Source organism: Amblyraja radiata, chromosome 35, assembly GCF_010909765.2.
Source record: "Amblyraja radiata isolate CabotCenter1 chromosome 35, sAmbRad1.1.pri, whole genome shotgun sequence".
In the NCBI taxonomy this organism is placed as follows: domain Eukaryota; kingdom Metazoa; phylum Chordata; class Chondrichthyes; order Rajiformes; family Rajidae; genus Amblyraja; species Amblyraja radiata.
This window is the reverse complement of record NC_045990.1, coordinates 2538752-2559236: the sequence shown is the minus strand read 5'-3', so window position 1 is coordinate 2559236 and position 20485 is coordinate 2538752. Positions and strand designations below refer to the sequence as shown.

General features: G+C 43.9%; 2 protein-coding genes across 9 annotated transcripts; both read left to right on the top strand.

The window, feature by feature from the left end:
- Positions 1 to 1131: 1131 nt before the first annotated feature.
- Positions 1132 to 10109, top strand: acp5 (acid phosphatase 5, tartrate resistant). Of its 7 annotated transcripts, none has more exons than XM_033050804.1 (9): positions 1136 to 1309; positions 1441 to 1526; positions 3934 to 4018; positions 5707 to 5906; positions 6038 to 6165; positions 6262 to 6459; positions 8684 to 8831; positions 9211 to 9466; positions 9523 to 10109. In XM_033050804.1, the coding sequence occupies exons 2-8, from the start codon at positions 1521 to 1523 to the stop codon at positions 9451 to 9453; spliced, it is 1008 nt and encodes a 335-aa protein (XP_032906695.1). In that variant the 5' UTR covers positions 1136 to 1309; positions 1441 to 1520; the 3' UTR covers positions 9454 to 9466; positions 9523 to 10109. The 7 variants fall into 7 exon arrangements, with proteins under 7 accessions (XP_032906696.1, XP_032906698.1, XP_032906697.1 ...); XM_033050802.1 differs by having other exon boundaries at positions 3928 to 4018; XM_033050803.1 differs by having other exon boundaries at positions 1136 to 1334.
- A 2491-nt stretch (positions 10110 to 12600) lies between these two features.
- On the top strand, positions 12601 to 20261 carry elof1 (elongation factor 1 homolog). Of its 2 annotated transcripts, XM_033012167.1 has the most exons (5): positions 12610 to 12745; positions 15024 to 15161; positions 17405 to 17528; positions 18474 to 18544; positions 20059 to 20261. In XM_033012167.1, exons 3-5 carry the CDS (start codon positions 17413 to 17415, stop codon positions 20121 to 20123), a joined length of 252 nt encoding a protein of 83 aa, XP_032868058.1. In that variant the 5' UTR covers positions 12610 to 12745; positions 15024 to 15161; positions 17405 to 17412; the 3' UTR covers positions 20124 to 20261. The 2 variants fall into 2 exon arrangements, with proteins under 2 accessions (XP_032868057.1, XP_032868058.1); XM_033012166.1 differs by lacking the exon at positions 15024 to 15161 and having other exon boundaries at positions 12601 to 12745.
- The last annotated feature ends 224 nt before the right edge of the window (positions 20262 to 20485 follow it).

The window sequence follows — 20485 nt, the reverse complement described above, 5'->3', positions numbered from 1 at the left end:
AACATGTTACTTACACACACACACACACACACACACACACACACACACACACATATAACAAAAGCTCTGAAGATAGACACAAAAAGCTGGAGTAACTCAGCGGGACAGGCAGCAACTCTGGAGAGAAGTAACGGGTGAATTTTCGGGTCGAGACCCTTCTTCGTCACCTATTCCTTCTCTCCAGAGATGCTGTCTGACCCACTGAGTTACTCCAGCTTTTGTATTGTATTGTATTGTATATCTTTATTGTTATTTTCCTGAGTACTCACATACCCAGAGGAAACAAAAACGTTACTCAAACCAGTGTCCATTCAGTGTGCAGTAAAAAATAAATAGAAATAAAAATACATATATCATGAACAAGTTTAACACTACTCTCAACTAAACATCAACAGGCGTTCCGATCGGCAGCGGCACGACAGTGCTTTTTGTGCTCATCTTCGGCTTAAACTAACACCTGCAGTTCCTTCCTAACAAAAGTTCTGCCCTGCTTTGGACGTGTGTGTGTGAGAGGGAGAGAGGGACGTGTTTTATATACAAAGATGTTGTCTTTCTTGACACAGTCATGTACCAGAATATTAATGGTCTCCCCTTCCCCTCCCCTCCCGGATGTCTCATACACCACATCCTCCCTCTCACACATCTTTTCTTTCCTCTCCCATCCCAGAGGGATCTACCATTCCGCTAACTACCCTCTTGCTTGTAATATACTTATTAACGGTTTTAGTCTAACCATTTTTACTACCAGACAGACACCATAGGAGCACATGTGTTGTTCCTGGGCTCTGTCAGACTTCGAGAAAATGTATATTACCAATAGTATGCAGGAAGGGACTGCAGACGAAGAGAGACATAAAATGCTGGAGTAACTCAGCGGGACTCTCCACTCGACCCGAAACGTCACCCATTGCTTCTCTCCAGAGATGCTGCCTGTCCCGCTGAGTTACTCCAGCATCTCCAAAGGTCCATTAGGGGCCAGAAGGGTTCGGGGTCTTAGATTATTCTGGTGGGAAGTCTATTTAAAAAAAACACAGAAAGCTATTCCAGAAATAGTGATAGGACGTGCAACGTTTAGAACGTAAAGGGAGACTTTTACGTGTTGTGGGGGATCATGCTGTACGTTGGTCGGTCTGTTTGTGTTTTGCAGTTTACAGAACTGCAGGAGGCGGAAGCTGCCGCGGCTCTGCCGGAACAGATTCATTCGACAGGCCATTTATTGATCACTGATCTGGGCTCGATGCCACGCAAAGACAGCGTGATCCGTCCTGTGTTCTTTATAAAGGAGCAGGGAGGAGCGGAAAGGCATCACGTAAGATTCAGTAAAGGGGGAGAAGGTGAGACCTGGGTCCTACGGCGAGGTGCGAGAAGGAGGAGGTTGGTTGGTGGGTGGGTGGGAGATGTTTTGTTTTTACACTTAAGGCAATCTGGCTTTCATTTCAGGTCGCGGTAAGACCGGTCTTGGGACTTTCTAAGGCAAAGCTGAGTTGGAGAAGCGTTAAGCCAGATTCCGGACGGAGGAAATGGAGGTGAGATGAGATCCGGGAAGGGATGTGTGTGTGTGGGGAAACCCATGCGTTAACCTGAGCATAATTGTAGCTCAGGTATGAAACCTGTACATGTTCAGGTACAAATCCTGTGATCTTGCCAGATTTCCTTACAAATACGTTTTAAAATCTTCGGATAGCCTATTCTATTCTCCTTTGGATTAAGTGTGGTCCATTATAAAAACCGAGAGGCGAGGGTGACACATTCTGGCACATGTTAATGATAGCGTGACAATCTATTTCACTCACCCTCATATTTCCATTGTTTTAATCTCAACAAAAGCGGACAGATTTCATATCTCTCTCCTTAGTTGTGCCGAAGAGACATTTCCTGAGCACCATTGTTTCAAACGATCACTGCTTATGCCGACTAGTGAGTAAATACTGTTTGCAAAATACGGGAAATATTTAGATGGTTGAGCAGTGTCTGTGGTGAGATTTTTTTTAAAAACCCATTTTTTTTAGTTTAAATTATAATTCAAAAGTTAATGATAGATGCATTTTAAACAATGAAGCAGAAGAGAAACTGGAAAAGGAGAAATAACTAGAGTAAAATGTTTGGAGTAAACAACTATTTCCCTATTTCCTATTTCCTGAGTTTCTCCAGCACTTTTGTCTACCTTCCATTTTCCAGCATCTGCAGTTTCTTCTTAAACAACTTGCAATACCTAGCTTCTAACTTGGTAAAATAATAAGATAGACACAAAATGCTGGAGTAACTCAGCGGGACAGGCAGCATCTGTGGAGAGAAGGAATGGGCCCATTCCTTCTCACCTGAGATGTTGCCTGTCCCACTGAGTTACTCCAGCATTTTGTGTCTATCTTCAGTTGAAACCAGCATCTGCAGTTCCTTCCTACACATTTGGTTAAATAATAAATTGTCATTGGATGGAATCTGATGCAGGTTCATTAGATTAGTACCAGGGCTCCTGGAGGATTGAGGATATAAACCTGGCCTATCATTCCTTACATTGAGAAGATTGAATGATGATCTATTTAAGATGTCTGAAATTATTAGGAAGGAACTGTAAAGGCTGGTTTATACCAGAGATAGACACAAAGTGCTGGAGGAACTCATCGGGTCAGGCAGCATCTCTGGAGAAAAGGAACAGCTGACATTTAGGGTTGGGAAGTCTGAAGAAGGGTTCCAACTGCTGTCTGACCCGCTGAGTTCCTCCAGCACCCTTTGTCTATCTTCTGTCTAAAATTATAATGGTTTGATACAGTGGACTGAGATAATCGATTTCCTTTGGAGTGGGAAATTGGAGCAAAAATGCATTATTCTTGAAATTGAAGCTGGGCGGATGTCACTTTTCGAGATTGAAATCCCTGGATTGTACCAGCTAACAGCATGAGGAGATTGTGACAATAGACAATAGACAATAGGTGCAGGAGTAGGCCATTCGGCCCTTCAAGCCAGCACCACCATTCAATGTGATCATGGCTGATCATCCCCAATCAGTATCCCGTTCCTGCCTTCTCCCCATATCCCCTGACCCCATTATTTTTTAGAGCCCTATCTAGCTCTCTCTTGAAAGCATCCAGAGAACCTGCCTCCACCGCCCCTCTGAGGCAGAGGTTTCCACAGACTCACCACTTCTCCAGTTCCTCCAGCACTTGTCAAAAATGATAATGGTTTGATACAGTGGACTGAGATAAACGATTTCCTTTGGAGTGGGAAATTGGAGCAAGAATGCATTATTCTTGAAATTGAAGCTGGGTTAAAGTCAGTTTTCGAGATTGAAATCCCTGGATTTTATCAGGAGGAGATTGAGAGAAAAATTAGATAAAGAAGAACAGAAAACGAAACAGACTCATGGGACTAAAGGACTACTTCCCGTTCCCAGCCCCCATAGTGCTGACCTAGTACTTCTAAAATGAAAACTGTTGCCTTACTCAGCAGGAACAATCCATGGAAAAGCTGGGCTAATCAGCAAGAGATGTGATTTAGAGTGTAAATAAAGCAAGTTAAAACCTGTTCCAGGGCAGAGTCCAAAAGCTCAGCCCTGGTTTGGATCAGATCAAATTAAGTGGTCAGAGAATTGGGTCACTCGAATCCACGAATAAAAACCAACCTGATAACTAGAAATGATCCTGGGCCTGACCAATATGTTGGGGAAGGTTCAGTCCTCTAAAGCGCAGCACACATCCTGTAAATTGCTGAAGACTCACATACAGTATGTTCACTCAAAGTGTGTGTGGGAAGGAACTGCAGATGCTGGTTTAAACCGAAGATAGACACAGAATGCTGGAGTCACTCAGCGGGACAGGCAACATCAAAGTTGTTGAATATAGCCCGGTGGGAGGGATTGACAGAAGAACCTGGCACATTAGAATTATTACAGGGTAAATTCCACGGGGTATTAACCAAAATGTGTGTCAGTTTCAGATGGCAATATTTGTTCAAGTTGCACTGATGTTCCCAGTCATACTCCATGAAGTTACGGCAAGCCCCAGCCCTGCTGCTAAGATGGGTAAGCATTGTTCATTTGTGTGGATGTAGGAGCTGACTTGCGCACCTTCAGAACAGGAAATGCATGGACAGAGGGAAATATTTAAATCTGATTCCTATAGAATGCTGTACTTAGTGTTGTTACCAGTTGATCTTGTTTCTTGTGACTCTTTATCATGTTCTGTATTGCCTTCCCTTGTGTTATCAGTGGATGTTGTACTGATAAATGTAATGCCAATGAGAGTAAGGCTGAAGTTGCAGGTGGAGGCCAAGACTTCTGCAAGTGCAGAAACCCTTTTAGCTTTCATATTACTTTCAGGTTTGTATGAAAATGTGGGATTTGGCTCGACTGATTTTTTTTTGTGACTAGTTCAAAGGTTTGTGAGGCTGCACCCAATTCATGGTGTTTCTGTACCATCTGCTCACGAGCTCTAGTCAGAGAACCACTGCTGTCTACCAGGGTAGATGTTCAGCATGGGGGAATGTGTCCTTGTGGGATGGGATGAGTGGTCTGTATTTCTGAGCTGTTAATGATTGGATTAGAATGTTTAAGAAGGAACTGCAGATGCTGGAAAATCGAAGGTACACCAAAATGCTGGAGAAACTCAGCGGGTGCAGCAGCATCTATGGAGCGAAGGAAATAGACAACGTTTTGGGCCGAAACCCTTCTTCAGACTCGTATATCTCTGGTATAAACCAGATTGGATTAGAGTACTTGGATTAAACATGTTTGCTCAATTATGTTATTTTTGTTAGTCTTCTGGATGGGCACTGATGATTTCTCCCTTTGTGTGAAGGATGGAGTGATATTCACAATCTCAACATGGGGAAGTTCAGTTTATCAGTGTGAGAGTTTGTACATCATTCAATTTCTGAAAGTGGTGAGGAGAAAGAAACTGAAAGGGGTGGGGGAAGATGCGTTGATGGATAGCAATATCAAAAGTTTGCCTTTTGAGACCAAAGCAGATGAAAAGGCCATTCAATCCATTACGCCTGTGCTGCTTCTCGTTCTTTGACTGTGTGTTTCAACCGCCCCGACGAGAGGCCTTGCACATCGGGCCGTCCGCAGCGGCAACTGCGGAGGGTCAAGGCAACAAACACGGGTGAACACATATAAAATTATAAAAGGACTGGACAAGCTAGATGCAGGAAAAATGTTCCCAATGTTGGGCGAGTCCAGAACCAGGGGCCGCAGTCTTAGAATAAAGGGGAGGCCATTTAAGACTGAGGTGAGAATTTTTTTTTCACCCAGAGAGTTGTGAGTTTGTGGAATTCCCTGCCACAGAGGGCAGTGGAGGCCAAATCACTGGATGGATTTAAGAGTTAGATAGAGCTCTAGGGGCTAGTGGAGTCAAGGGATATGGGGAGAAGGCAGGCACGGGTTATTGATAGGGGACGATCAGCCATGATCACAATGAATGGCGGTGCTGGCTCGAAGGGCCGAATGGCCTCCTCCTGCACCTATTTTCTATGTTTAACAAAAGGAGGAAGACTGACTGAACTTTATTGCCTACCATCACAGTGATCACTGTGGTGGATGTTTATGTTAAGTTCTATCATTCTTTTAATTATGTTGTGTTCTTTTAATTGTGTGGCTGCATGGTAACTCAAATATCACTGTACCTTAATTGGTGCATGTGACAATGAATGTCAATGTGAATCTGATATTTGTATAATCTGTGTGATTCTTTGCATTCTTACTCTTTTCAGATAACTCCAAATCTGTCCGTTTCTTGGCACTCGGTGATTGGGGTGGGCTCCCATTTGCACCATACACAACACCTGTGGAGAAGACTACAGCCCACCAAATGGGGGTTGTTGCCGAGACCATGGGCGTCGACTTCATTCTGGCATTGGGGGATAACTTCTATTTCAGTGGAGTTAGCGATATTACTGACAACAGATTTCAGGTATGTTGGAGTCCCCATATTTCTCATAATTCGGTAGTGGCTGGAGCAAGGCTAGTGTATGTCCATCGGCTGAAGTAGCTTGAGGCCAATAGCGTGATGTTCAGAGGTTGCAGTGTTCTTTGTAATCACAGGAAACATTTGAGGAAATCTATTCTGCCAAGTCCCTGAAGGACGTACCCTGGTTTGTTGTAGCAGGAAACCATGATCACTCGGGCAATGTAACTGCACAGATCGAATATTCCAAAGTATCCAAGCGATGGTGAGATGGGTTATTTCCTGCAGTTTCCCATTTCTCCAACATCTCCACTCTTCCAGATGCATTTCACACTAAATAACACGCTGTTTGATTTTTCAGGAATTTTCCACATTATTACTATGACCTGAATTTCACCATAGCAGGCACCAATATCACCATTACAATACTGATGCTGGATACAGTTCTGTTATGTGGAAACTCTGATGATTTCTTGGGAACGGAACCAGAAGGACCAAAGGATTACAATGTGGCCAGCACACAACTGAAGTGGATTCAGGATAAGTTGAAGGCTTCCAGGTATGTAGACTTTCTTCATTCTAAATCAAATAAGCAGTCTGTCCAAGCTGTTCTCAAGTTTGCGAAATAAACACACAAAACGCTAGTAACTCTGCGGGTCAGACAACTTCTCTGGAGAAAAGGAATAGGTGATGTTTTGGGTTGAGACCCTTCTTCACACCCAAAACGTCACCTATTCCTTTTCTCCAGAGATGCTGTATGACCTATCTTCGGTTTTAACTAGCATCTGTAGTTCCTTCCTCTAAACTAAAAGCTTGCAATATAGTTTAGCTGTTCATACACAGAACAAGATTGCATTTGTAAAACATCTTCAACGTCTTTGGAATATATCCCAAGTTTTCCACAGCCAATCAATTATTTCATTAAATGCAACCACTTACATAATGCAGATTAACATGGCAGCAATTATTGTGGAACAATGAAAAAAATGACGAGTTAATCTACTTTGGTTGACGGATAAATGTTCTGCAGCTCACCAGGAAATCTTTTCTTGCTCCTTCTCAAAAGGCACTAAATAATTACAAGAAATCTTCAATACTCCAGCATCTGATTGTTCAGAAATTCTGATAGTTTGTCATCTGGCTCATTATTAGTTCAGTCGGGGTACAGAATACAAGCTGGTGGGGCTAGAGTATCTGGGTCATGCTGGCCAGTGTGGGTAGGTTGGGCCAAAGGGCCTGTTTCCACAGTGTATCACTCTACGAGTGTGTGGAATGCACCCAGTAGTCTATAGCTAGGGTCAGGGTCTGGAACACTGGAGGTGAGGAAAGTAAGTAGGTTTGCAATCAGACCCGGGGTCTGGAATGCTTGTATTTCCCACTACCGTTAAACTCACAGGGTTCTCTGGAAAATGTATTACCTAGTGGTAGGCTCCCCTCGGTCATGACTGACCATGGTTGATGCATCCTAGTTTGCAGGTGATGTGTGGTCGGATGCAAGCCTGGGTGATGTTATATGGAGGACAGTCTGTTGCCCATGCAGCACGTCCCCCCTCTCCACGTCGCTGATCGATCCATAGGAACAGCAGGGCCGTTACAGTTTGGCACCAGCGCCGTTGCAAAAGCTGCCAGATCGAAGTTGTAGGGACTCCGGATTGTCTTGAGGTTTACTCCAGGAGCCTTTTCCATGACTGGATATGGCCACAAGGCAGTGGAGGTTTTAAATCAGAGTTTTCCCTCTCCTAGATGGACTGCCTTCCCAGGCTGACGAGCCCCATCTGCCCGAGACTCATGGGGGCGGGGGCGGGGGCGTCTACCTTACCATGCAGGTCTATAGCACCTGCCCACTGCCCATAGGAAAAAAATATATATATATTATACTACTGTTTAATATGTATCAAAAATGAAATAAGTGTTTTGGGGTATTACATTACTTGGAGGAACATCCAGTTGTCCGAATAATAATAATTATTACTGTGTAGAGGGTCTTGTTTTTGAATTGTATATCAATGACCCAAAAGATGCAGTGTTAGCCTAGAAATGCTGAAATGGTTACAGTTCCCTCCATACACATCATGAAGGTCACCCATGCACATCAGGAAGTGCAGGTGTACACTCACGTGGAATTTCCAAACATCCTGAGAGGTACTTTCCAAAGAATAATTTGAGGTTTTTGACTTGCAAGCATTCGAACGCTTTAGCGACTGTATTAGCCTGAGAACTTGGCTTAGCCAGATGTCAAATCACGTCAACAAACAGGGCTTGTGCAAATACTGCCATGTGATGCCACATACTGACTGACTGGAACCAGCTTTCCCACTTGAACGTTCACACAATGTAGATCTGAGCTTGGACTATGGTAAACTGAGGACAGTCCCTGCTTCATGGATATTCCGAGCCATGGTATTCAGTACTGTGCTACCTCATGCACTCAAGTCCAAGAATGGGGGCTTTAACGAATGACTTTCTGAATTGGGCAAGTCCAATCTTGACAATTGAACAATCACAGTGACATCGCACATTCAATATTTAGTCAGGGCAGGGAATTAGTTCTCTGTGCTCTTTAGCTCTGTCTCATCCAATCTTGGCTCTGTCTCATCCAGGGCTGAATTAACAGATGCAGAAGAACCAAATATCTCTATCATTATAGACTTGTATCTGGCATCCTTTTAATGTCATTTTATATAGCATCCTCAATGCAGAAAATGTCTTAAGAGTTTGGAGGTGGAACTAGAGAAAATTAGAGAATGTTTTTCTTCTGATTAATTATTCGTTCTTTCTTACAGGTCAGACTTCCTGATTGTGGCTGGTCACTACCCAGTTTGGTCAATTGCGGAGCATGGACCCACCAAGTGTCTGGTTCAGAAATTGTATCCCCTGCTCACTCAGTACAGGGTCAGTGCATACTTCTGTGGACATGACCATAACTTGCAGGTATGGAGCAGAAAAAGCTAGAGATGTTATTAGCATGTTACTGTTAACACTTGGACTTTCAAAATCTATTGAGTACTCTGCTTGAAACTTGCTATGCTGTTACGGCAAGTATGAATTCCATTGTTCTGTTTCAGGACATATGACAATTAAACACTTGACTTTTGACAATAATTTAAGATATGAATAATATGATGGACTGGTAGATGGTATTGGGAATTTTCTATTGATGTTCAAGTATTGCCATTCAATAAGTCATTGGTAGATTTTTGGAGCATCACCGCAAAAAAACATTGGGTTATCTATAAATATGAGATATATAGAATGGGTGGGATTCATTTAAATACAAAGATTAAGAATTTCCTCCTCTCCTTTGTTTCAGTTTATTCAGGATAACAATGGGATTGGCTATGTCCTAAGTGGAGCTGGAAACTTCATGGAATACTCAACCAAACATAAGCATCATGTTCCAGAGGATTGGTTGAAATTTTTCTATGCAGATATTAGCTCCTTAGGTGGCTTTGCTTATGTGGAGATAACGCCGGAGCAGATGATCATCACCTTCATCGAGGCCCTTGGTAAATCGCTGTATCAGACCTCCATCCCCAGGCGATCAGACAGATGACGATTCAGCCATTTTATTGTTTGAAGAGGAAACAGTGCTATATGACAGACTTTGCTAAATTTAACCGAATTGGCTTATGCGATTCAGTCTCTTGAAGCTGGTTTGTTTGCTGAAGCTTTGTTCCTATTAGCCCAAATCTGTGAAATGGAACACACCAGCTTCCTCCCAATACAAATGTTTGAGTTCTGTTGCTAATTGCCACACCTAGGCAGCAGAGTGCCAACGATTCCTTTCCTTCCAACTTAGCAATACAATACTCTCATTCTCAGGTTTTGGCAGCTCTCAGATCAATTTCATATTTGATATACATATCAAATTGCATTTGCAATTATTGAAAAAAACCACAAGCAGTGGCTCACTGCAAGGATCTATGACCAGCCATGCTTGTCTTAGTAGTTATGACCCGATAGGCTTTTCTGAAACACAATTTTTAATGTGTTAGTAAACTTTATTTGCAAAGAGATGCCAACTTTTTACTGCGCAGGTAGCAGCATATGACTGTGTTTGTTGCAGTTCATGTTAATCCTGTTCTGATGTTTGAACTTTTTATATGTTTGTAAATCAGTTTTTTGGACGTGAATTGTTCCAATTTCTCTGGGATTCTTTTGTACAATTCTGGACTATTGAGCTTTTGAATAAATCTTAAACAAATGCCATATTTTGTCACCTCTAAATTAAAAATGTACATTGCAGTGGTCACACTTGTTTATTTGCACTTAAACCCCTGTATCAGATCTTGCAGGTGCAGCATTTCCATGTGTTGCTATGGGTGCGCTGAGCTCACCCATATGCTGTATGTGGCCGCAACGCTTTAAAAACTGCACAGCTAATTTAAATGATTCTTTCATTTTTGTTGCTTCCACATTTCAGACCACATGTAACGAAGATTGAAGAATCAAAAGTAGCGACAATCTCGTTGCTTGTACAGAACTTCCCGGTGTTATAAACATATCTGCATACAAAAATATCTGTTGAGCCAAAAACACTTGTCATTTGGAATATGCTGACAGCCAATGTTGTGGCTATGGCAATACTGTTTACACTCTTGCACAATAAGCTGAAGGTACTTCATATGCATATTTACTTTTACAGCCAAGCAGTAACCAAGGAAGTAAACCTCTCGCACCAAACTTTGCATAAAAGAAAAATCTGCTTCGCTATTTAGTAAGGGCGGCAAGGTAGCGCAGCGGTAGAGTTGCTGCCTACAGCGCCAGAGACCCGGGTTCGATCCTGACTACGGGCGCTGTCTGCACGGAGTTTGTATGTTCTCCCTGTGACCGCGTGGGTTTCCTCTGGGTGCTCTGGGTTCCACCCACACTCCACATCTCTGTCTCCCATGCAGCTGGCAAGCTCCTCTTTGGTCCGTCTTGATTGGCCGTCCTGGGTCACGTCTTTCATGGGTGGGGTCCCACAGCACAACCTTGTTTGCTGGCATTTCTGGGTGGCAGTGACCAGCGAGCCTCCTCGACCTGATCCTCTTGGTCAAAGGTGAAATCTCCTCATGGAGCTGGGCCATGTAAAGTACCATTGGGAGACTTGGACAGTGCTTGAGTGAGAGTCCATGCCACACCCGTATAATAATATGATCTCTACAGTTGCATGGAAGAATCTCAGTTTGAGATCTTATAGAAACATATAAAATTCTTAGAGGATTGGACAGGCTTGATGCAGGAAACATGTTCCCAATGATGGGGGAGTCCAGAACCAGGGGTCAAAGTTTAAGAACAAAGGGTAGGCTATTTCGGACTGAGATGAGGACAAACCCTTTTCACCCAGAGTTGTGAATCTGTGGAATTCTCTGCCAGAAGGCAGTGGAGGCCAATTCACTGGATGTGTTCAAGAGAGAGTTAGATTTAGCTCTTAGAGCTAAGGGAATCAAGGGAGATGGAGAAAAAGCAGGAAAGAGGTACTGATTTTAGATGATCAGCCATGATCATATTGAATGGAGGCACTGGTTTGAACTCGAAGGACCTACTTACTAACTCAGCGGGACAGGCAGCATCTCTGGAGAGAAGGAACGGGTGACGTTTTGGGTGATGATATATATATATATATATTCATTTTTGTTGCTTCCTCATTTCAGACCACATGTAACGAAGATTGAAGAATCAAAAGTAGCGACAATCTCGTTGATTGCACAGATTCAGATCAGATTCAGATTCAGATTCAATTTTAATTGTCATTGTCAGTGTACAGTACAGAGACAACGAAATGCATTTAGCATCTCCCTGGAAGAGCGACATAGCAAATGATTTGAATAAATAATAATAAGTGATAATAAGTGTCCGGGGGGTGGGGGGGTGATTGGCAGTCACCGAGGTACGTTGTTGAGTAGAGTGACAGCCGCCGGGAAGAAGCTGTTCCTGGACCTGCTGGTTCGGCAACGGAGAGACCTGTAGCGCCTCCCGGATGGTAGGAGGGTAAACAGTCCATGGTTGGGGTGAGAGCAGTCCTTGGCGATGCTGAGCGCCCTCCACAGACAACGCTTGCTTTGGACAGACTCAATGGAGGGGAGCGAGGAACCGGTGATGCGTTGGGCAATTTTCACCGAACTTCCCGGTTGTTATAAACATATCTGCATACATACATACTGTGTTGAGCCAAAAACATATATATATATATATATACACGCATACATTGGTACATATGCGTGGACTGGGAAGGGTATATGGAAGTGGGGGTGAAGGGATTGCGAGGGAAGAATTCTGCTTCTACTTGCCTATGTAGGACAACTTGTTCTATTTGATCTTATTTGATTGTGCACGCCGGGTTGATTGCATTATTAGTCGAAACAGGGCGGAACACGTGAAGGTTGCAATCTCCCACTCCAGGTGAAAAATGAAGTTGTCTGAGGTAAAAGTCCGAAGTCCGAAATCCGAACTCCGAAATCCGACGACCTACGACCTCCCTCCTTCTCGCGCGCGCGCGCCTGCAATTCAAAAGCAACGGTCGGGCGGCCCCGCCCCCCGCGGATGAATGACAACGACTCTCACCAATCAGCGCGGCGTCTACGCGGCCCGCGGCCAATGGGCGGAGGGGATAGGCGGGACCTCCGGTCTGTGCAGCAAGGTCCCGGTGCCTGGCGGATAATTGACAACGCCCCCCCACCAATCAACGCTGGGTTTAGCCAGCCGTCAGCCAATGGGCGGGGAGGGAGGCGGGACGTCCGGTGCGCGGAGCAAGAGGCCTGTCGCTGCTCGGAGGGGGGAAAGCGCGGGCTGGAAGAGCGCGGGAGCGGCTGGAGGTGGCGGCGGCGGCGGCGGCAGCGGCGGCGGACAGACCTGGAGCCCAGGTACCGGCCACACAAACACGCACAAGTCGTTGCTGTCCCACTTGGTGGACACCCGGTGCGCGGCCATTGCGGTCGGGGCGAGGGGGTGAATGTGTGTGATGGACGGGCACCATCAACCTGTAGGATGCAGCAGCGGCGGGGGGGGGGGGGGGGGGGGAGCTAGCGGGGGGGCGGGCACAGCCTGATTGTCGGCTGGGACAGCCAATGAGGCGTTGGCTACCTGACGAATGGGCGGGTTCACCGTGACGGGCAGCCCTGGCAGCCAACGGGAAGCGAGGGGGCGGGTGGAGCGCCGTGATCGACCGGCGGAACAGCCAATGAGAAGAGGGCCAGCTAATGAGGGGGCTGTGACTGTGTGATACGTGGCAGCCAATGGGATGCGCGCTAGTTAATAGGAGGGCGGGATGATGCGTTGATCGACAGGCTGGGCGGCCAATGGTCGGTGCAGCAACCAAATGGGCGGGGCGAGCTGACAGCGTGGCCTGAAGCAAAGATCCTATAGCGGAGGATCTTTGGCCTGAAGTCACTGGTCCCGGCCTGACTGTAATCCCAGCTACAGGCAACCATCCGTGTACTGCTTCAGGTCCAACGCCCCATGCTCAGACCTTGTGTGAGCTGAGGCTTCAGCCTCGACCCAGCTCTGCTTCTTGGACCGGGTGAGCTGTGTCCGGGCGCCTCGGCCTTTAGTTTAGTTTAGTTTATTGTCACGTGCAGTGGAAAAGCTTTAATAGCAGCCTCAGGAAAGGCATATAAACATAGAAAATAGGTGCAGGAGTAGGCCATGCACCGCCATTCAATGTGATCATGGCTGATCATCCAACTCAGTATCCCATCCCTGCCTTCTCTCCATACCCCCTGATCCCTTTAGCCACAAGGGCCACATCTAACTCCCTCTTAAATATAGCCAATGAACTGTGTGGCCTCAACTACCTTCTGTGGCAGAGAGTTCCACAGATTCGCCACTCTCTGTGTAAAAAATGTTTTCCTCATCTCGGTCCTAAAAGATTTCCCCCTTATCCTTAAAACTGTGACCCCTTGTTCTGGAAGGCAATACAATCGAGCCATTCACAGTGTACAGGTAGATAGATACCTGATGATATATCTTTAGGTCTCCTCTAGGATTCCTCCTGATGACCTGAAACATTAGCTCATTTTGTCTTTCAGGATAAGTTATCTGACCAGTTGAATGTTTCTAGCTTTTCTATTATTATTTCAGTGATTCCAAAGCTTCTCCCCCCCAACTCCACAATCACATCACAGTTTCAGAGGTTAATGTAACGCTCATGCACTGTACCCACAATAATATTTTGGCACATGCCATCAACGTTAGTGAACCTCTTACTTGGCTGTCCTTTTCAGGAAAGAGTTAGATTGAGCTCTTAGGGCTAAGGGAATCAGGGGACATGGGGGAAAAAGCCAGAATTTTGGATGATCAGCCATGATCATATTGAGAGGTAGTGCTGGCTCAAAGGGCCAAATGGCCTACTCCTGCATCTATTTTCTATGTTTCCCTCTCTGGTGCCCTCCCATGATGACTACTCTTGTTCCATCACTGGGTTATGTTGCTGTTCTCCACTGTTACATCCGTTTGGCCCTGTCGGCTCCATTGCATCCAAATGTCCATCCAGCTATCAGTGTATTTTTATAATCCTGAGGAGGGCAATTTTTATTTGATTACAATTTACTTTATATGGGTGTGACTGCAGGTTAGCTTATTTCCCTCTGAATTTCCCTGAGGGGATCAATAAAGTATTTATTGTTATTATTATTATTATTATTATTATTTATATTCCTTTTAAATATATAATACTTTTATTTGGAGGCTAGTAATTGACCAGCACAGAGGGCACCTGTTGGTAATATAATCTAGGTAATCTGTCTTGTTGATTGTGTGGGGAAAAATGCCTTGGCTAGAACATGGAGGGTAACTCCTGGGCTCGTATTCAAGATGTGAGACTTTGTTTAATGTTGCTTCTGAGTGATGGCCCCTGTGACAATGTACCCAATCTGTCCCTTCCACAGAGTACTGTCCCTCTCAGCCTCTCTTCCCCTGAAGGTGTTTGTGTCCAATTTTTGTATCAGAAGTGCCACTTGCATGCACTGCAGCTTTGCCTTGGGGTTACATGCAGCATGGCATATCAGATTATAACGGTTTGGGCAATGCCAAGGGGGGGTTGTGAAGGAAGGGGAATAAGATAATCACCTTCCATTTTCTGTTGGAAACATGGTTGTGTGTCACGCCGCACATGTACTCATTGAAATCCCTGTCTTTTCACAGGGGTGGAATGCTGCTGGAAAATTCTCATGAAAAGTTTACAGCTATGAGTTGCTGATATACTGAACTGAAGCCGACATTTTGAACCAAAGCCGCAGTGGATTTGGCAAAGTGTTGAGTTGGTATTGCATTGCTGCACAGGTCAGTACTGCCATTCACTTGGGATGATTCTCCTCGAATGGCCTGACGGCAATGGCTTTTCCACTGCACCAAATTTCCATCTATGTGAGTCTCGTGTATTAGAGATCAAGCAGATGAAATTACCAACTGTTCACACTGATGGGGGAAACCCTCACCATCTAGTGCTCTTTAGGGGAGGCGGGGGTGTGCCGGTCCACTTTCACCTGTGTTCACCCTTTCACTAAGACTCCCTTTGTTTGTGGGATTCGATAAATCTATGAAACCCAGAACATTTAACAATTCTAAAAGTGCTTTTTTATTTTGTTACAGGTCAATGTACTTACCAGAACCAGTAAAACCAACCATGGTTGTTGAAAGATTATTCTGTGGATATTGTGATAACAATGCTGACATTTATAGAGGCTTTAGCTGCAATTTATAACTTGGACTTTAACCTGAGATTAGTTGGAGCTGTTTGATGCTTGGGTTCTTCCCTTTTAAACCTTGATAAACTGGTTTGTGAGTTGAAATTGCTTCAAGATGTCACAACTCCATTGAAAGTTTGCAGTAAAATGGCACATTGGAAAAGCTAATGTTTGCTGCAGGCAGATCTGGTATGAGAGGTTGCCCGGGTGATCACTCCATTTGCACAGGCCCATGTATCACTCCCAGCTAAATCCGGGGCCCCTAACCTAATCTGGATAGTTTCAGACATCAATGTTCTGACAAAGTTGGTGCTAAAGTTGCATATTTTAGTTGTGTAAACTAGAGAAGTACCTAAATGTGGAGGCCTTAAACTTGTTGTTTCTTCTCCACCTTCTAAGCTCGGGTATTGGCTCTAAATGGTTGGAGAAAGTGTGTTCTACATTTGTACAGGGTCTCAATTTGCGGTTTAGAGACTCCACACATAGTTAGTCAGATAGGTTATTTTAAAAAGGCTGTGGGTGCCCAGAACTATCGACATGGTAATAGGGTTCTGCTCCATGTTGACCTTTTTCACTCACCTGAAGAATGTTACGGATGTTGGTGTAACCTCAAGGCCAGGAATTGTAGCTTATCACTAAATGCCCTTGAGAAAGTGTGAGGTGAGTCACAACTAGCAACTGATGCAGTCAATCTGCTGAAATTATTTCTACACTTTATGAGGCAAGGCATTCCATGAATTAGATCTAGGAGTACCATGTATGGTGATGTACTTGCATGTCACACTGATGTGTGCCTTGGAAAGAAACACGGGAATTGTGTTGGCAATTCTCTGCTGCTCCGGCCTTGGGGTGGTAGGGGTGGCAGGTGCTACCTGAATAATTCTGATCCTTTAGGATGTTCTTTTAGGAAGGAGATGAGGAAAAAATTCTTTAGTCAGAGGATGGTGAATCTGTGGAATTCTTTGCCACAGAAGGCTGTGGAGGCCACAAGTCAGTGGATATTTGTAAGGCAGAGATAGATAAATTATTGAATAATACAGGTGTCAGAGGTTATGGGGAGAAGGCAGGAGAATGGGGTTAGGAGGAGAGATAGACCAGCCATGATTGAATGGTGGAGTAGACTTGATGGGCCGAATGGCCTAATTCTACTCCTATTCCTAATGATACTCGTGCCCGTTGTGTTTCTAAAACCCTTTTATTTTCCAAATTCCGTTTGCCAATCCAATTTAATATTGAAATAGTCTCTGCTTCAGTAACTAACTGTAGCCTTGACTATTTATTATTTGGATAACTTAAAAAAGGATATTTGATGTCACAAAATACACAAGCCCTCGAGTTCAGTAAGTATTGAGTTAAGATTCACAGTGGATGATTGTGTAACCCATCTCATATAACCTTTCTGAAAGGACTGGACTTGCAGTAGAGATGCCTTACTCAATCTTTTTATAAACTTGAGATCATCCAAGATCTTGCTGCTTTCTTAACTTGGATCCAGTTTCATTTGTCTCTACCTAAATACACTCCCAATCTCACTCGATATTATTATAATTCTCAACCTAGTTTCAAAATTCTCTTTACCCATGGACTTTCCTATTTCTAATCACTCGCTGTGTAATGGAGTTCTCTGATGGTTCTGTGGGAGATGTTACATTTCCCTCTACCCAAGCCATGACAACATTTCAGTGATGTTTGTGAAGGGCATACAGTAACCCTGTGACCCAATAGGGTGCTCATAATTCTCCGCAGATGTGGAGCAAGCAGCCATACCAGCCTTTTTATTACTATGTATGGTTACCATATTATCAGAAGTTTTGAAGTATTTCCCACTGTGTCTTGCAGAAGTTCCAATGGGCCGCAGGAAATCGAAGAGAAAGCCTCCAACCAGGAAGAAAGTGCTTGGCACGTTAGAAACACAGTTCACTTGTCCATTTTGTAACCACGAAAAGTCATGCGATGTTAAGATGTAAGTGTATGATGCCTACGTTGGCATATGTGTCTTTGGGTGGTGTACCGCTTTAGTCCGAGTCTGGAATATCACTATAGGTAGTGACGTGTTTTGGACCTGGTACATTTGTTGTACCTATACCTAGTTGAATTGGCAGATGGGGGAGGGAGGGTGGGAAGGAGTGTGTGTATGGGGGTGGTGGGGGGGGCAGAAATGTGGGTTGTGGTGGTACGAGTGAGCATGTTAAAGATCAGAATGCTGGTTTCCATTCTATATCACTAGGAGTTGTTTTAGTGGCCTTTGTTATCTGTAGGCTGGATTATATCTTTTAGTATTGTGTAAATGTTAAACTCTGTGAGTGAAATAAAACAGTTGTGAAATGTAGCACATGCGACCCTGTGACTCCCATCTCTTGAAGTGCATTGACAAATTCCTTTGGATGGAGTTCTTTGTACATCAAGAAATATCCATTTTAAATTAATGGTATAAAACAGATTTAAGTCCCCTTTTAGTGCATACTCAATATCATTTGATATCCTTTTGACATAATGAAATAAAATAATTCATTTTCCTTTATGAGAGAATTAAATGTATGGACAGTTTTTTAAAATTCTGTATGATTTTGTAGTTTAGACCCAATCAACAAGTTGTACTTTAACTCTGGGTTTCTGTCTAAGTTGCTAGTGTAGCTGGAATGTCTGATCTTGATATTGTGACTTTTACAGTAGGCTAGGAGGGGAGTAATTGTAATTAATTTACTATTTCTACCAAAGATTACAAGCTAGAAAAGTAATGTCGGTGCTTGCAAAGTCAAGTATATATTGTCAATATTTCTTCACCTGGTAATACTCCTATCTTGCAGAATAATACTTCTATTTCTTACATAGCATGTATTGATCATGTCTATATTAAGTTTTTAAAGTGTTACTTGTTTACATTGTTTTCTTCCCTTCCATTTTCCAGGGACCGTGCGCGAAACACGGGTATCATATCCTGCACCGTATGTTTAGAAGAATTCCAGACGCCAATAACATGTATCCTTGTTTAAATACAAGTGGTGAGAGATGTTTTGGGACAATTCATTTTTGTGTCATTTGTCACTGCTGTGTATTGTTGCCCATGTTGTGACACAACTTGCGGGAGCTCTGTGGATCACAGTTTTGAGTTGTTGATAAGATTTGAATAAGATGGGTTGAAGTAGAAGGAGGCAACTGGAATGGGAAATATATACTGGCTAATCCTCGGCATTCCAAGAGGAATTCCAGGGGCGGCACGGTGGTGCAGTGGTAGAGTCGCTGCCTTACAGCGCCAGAGACCCGGGTTCCATCCCGACTACGGGTGCTGTTTGTACGGAGTTTGTACGTTCTCCCGTGAACTGCGTGGGTTTTCTCCAAGATCTTCGGTTTTCTCCCACACTCCAAAGACGTACAGGTATGTAGGTAAATTGGCTTGGTAAATGTAAAAAAATTATCCCTAGTGTGTGTAGGATAGTGTTAATATGCGGGGATCACTGGTCGGTGCTGACCTGGTGGGCCAAAGGGCCTGTTTCCGCGCTGTATCTCTAAAACTAAAAACGAAGAGAACTAAATGAATGAATTTAAAGAAAAGGAAGTTGGAGGTGGATATTGTTGTGAACATGGATATAGCTTGTTTTATTTTTGTTGTGAAGTGTGTGGGTTTAGAGCTCAGTACGGGCGTGAATAAGATGGATCATGGCCTGTTGGGGACTGTTGGACAGGTAGATGGAATTGGGGCAGAGTGAATTGCATTTGCAGCATTTGACAAAGATCATTGTTTTGGTCTCCTACTAGAGCATTGTTTTGGTCTCCTAGGCTAAGCTTTTCCAGCTTTGCATCACCAATATGTTAATATAGCCCGTCCAGATGATCAGTTTGTTGTTATCCGCAGTTCTCTTTCCAAAGTCCCTAGTCTGTCTTCTATTGCCTTTCACTGTAAGTCGGCATCTCCCCAAAACTCCGCAGATTGCATCCTAACCCATATCCAAAGATGCTGCCTGACCTGCTGAGCACTTTTTTGTTGTTGTTGTAAACCAGCATCTGCAGTTCCTTGTTTCTCATAACCCATATTTAGTTCTGTTCACACAGAACATTGCAGCCATAAAGCAAATAACAAATTGCTGGATGAACTTGGGTAGATAAAAATGCTGGAGGAACTCAGCGGGTGAGGCAGCATCTATGGAGCGCAGGAAATGGGCAACGTTTCGGGTCAAGATGAACCTGGGTGATTCAGCATCTATGGAGGGAAATGGACAAATTATGTTCTGAGATGGGGTTCTTCTCTGGTCTTTTTTGCTCAAGTTTCTGGCATCTGTAATCTCTTGTGGCCATAGACTGGTTTAGATGTGAAAATCAATTGAGTTTAAATATGTTTTATGGTCTTGCCTCCATCCCCTCCAGCTCAAAAAATCTCCTTGGAACTCCCGTGCCTATCTTGGAGAGGTCATGTCACTTGCTGTGTAAAACTTGGATGATATTTAATTGTTAGTATTCACTTCCTTGCAGAAGTCTTTTCCTTAACGGTTGCTCAGATCTGTCGGAGCCAGTGGATGTATACAGTGATTGGATCGATGCCTGTGAAGCAGCAAACCAATAGTTTTGCCTCAAGTACTGTGTGTTTTACTTGGCAGTGCTTTTTTTTTTTGCTGACTGTAAATAATAGTTAATGTGGAATCTTCTGTAATACTTTGGATGGTTTCAGGGTGTTATTAAAAGTTTAGAATTCTTCCATTCACTTTGTGTGCTCTTTCATTTTAATAGGTTATCATTGCCCTTCCAAAATGGGAATGGTTGGTTGCTATTCAGATTCTATCTTCTTGGGGTGAGGATGACTTGGTTCCATTTTTGTTTTAAGGTATGAAAGATGTCTGTTAATCTTGATGTCGGGTGGTCATTGCATACTAGCTGCCACAGATCTTGACAGAGTGAGGTCTTGGTCCAACGGGATGGACATCCCAA

Coding starts and splice junctions, on each gene's coding strand:
- elof1 (XM_033012166.1), top strand. CDS start 17,413: ATGGGCCGCAGGAAATCGAAGAGAAAGCCTCCAACCAGGAAGAAAGTG. Junction 17,529..18,473: donor AAGTCATGCGATGTTAAGAT/GTAAGTGTATGA, acceptor TCCATTTTCCAG/GGACCGTGCGCGAAACACGG. Junction 18,545..20,058: donor ATTCCAGACGCCAATAACAT/GTATCCTTGTTT, acceptor ACGGTTGCTCAG/ATCTGTCGGAGCCAGTGGAT.
- acp5 (XM_033050802.1), top strand. Junction 6,460..8,683: donor GATAAGTTGAAGGCTTCCAG/GTATGTAGACTT, acceptor TCTTTCTTACAG/GTCAGACTTCCTGATTGTGG. Junction 8,832..9,210: donor GACATGACCATAACTTGCAG/GTATGGAGCAGA, acceptor CCTTTGTTTCAG/TTTATTCAGGATAACAATGG.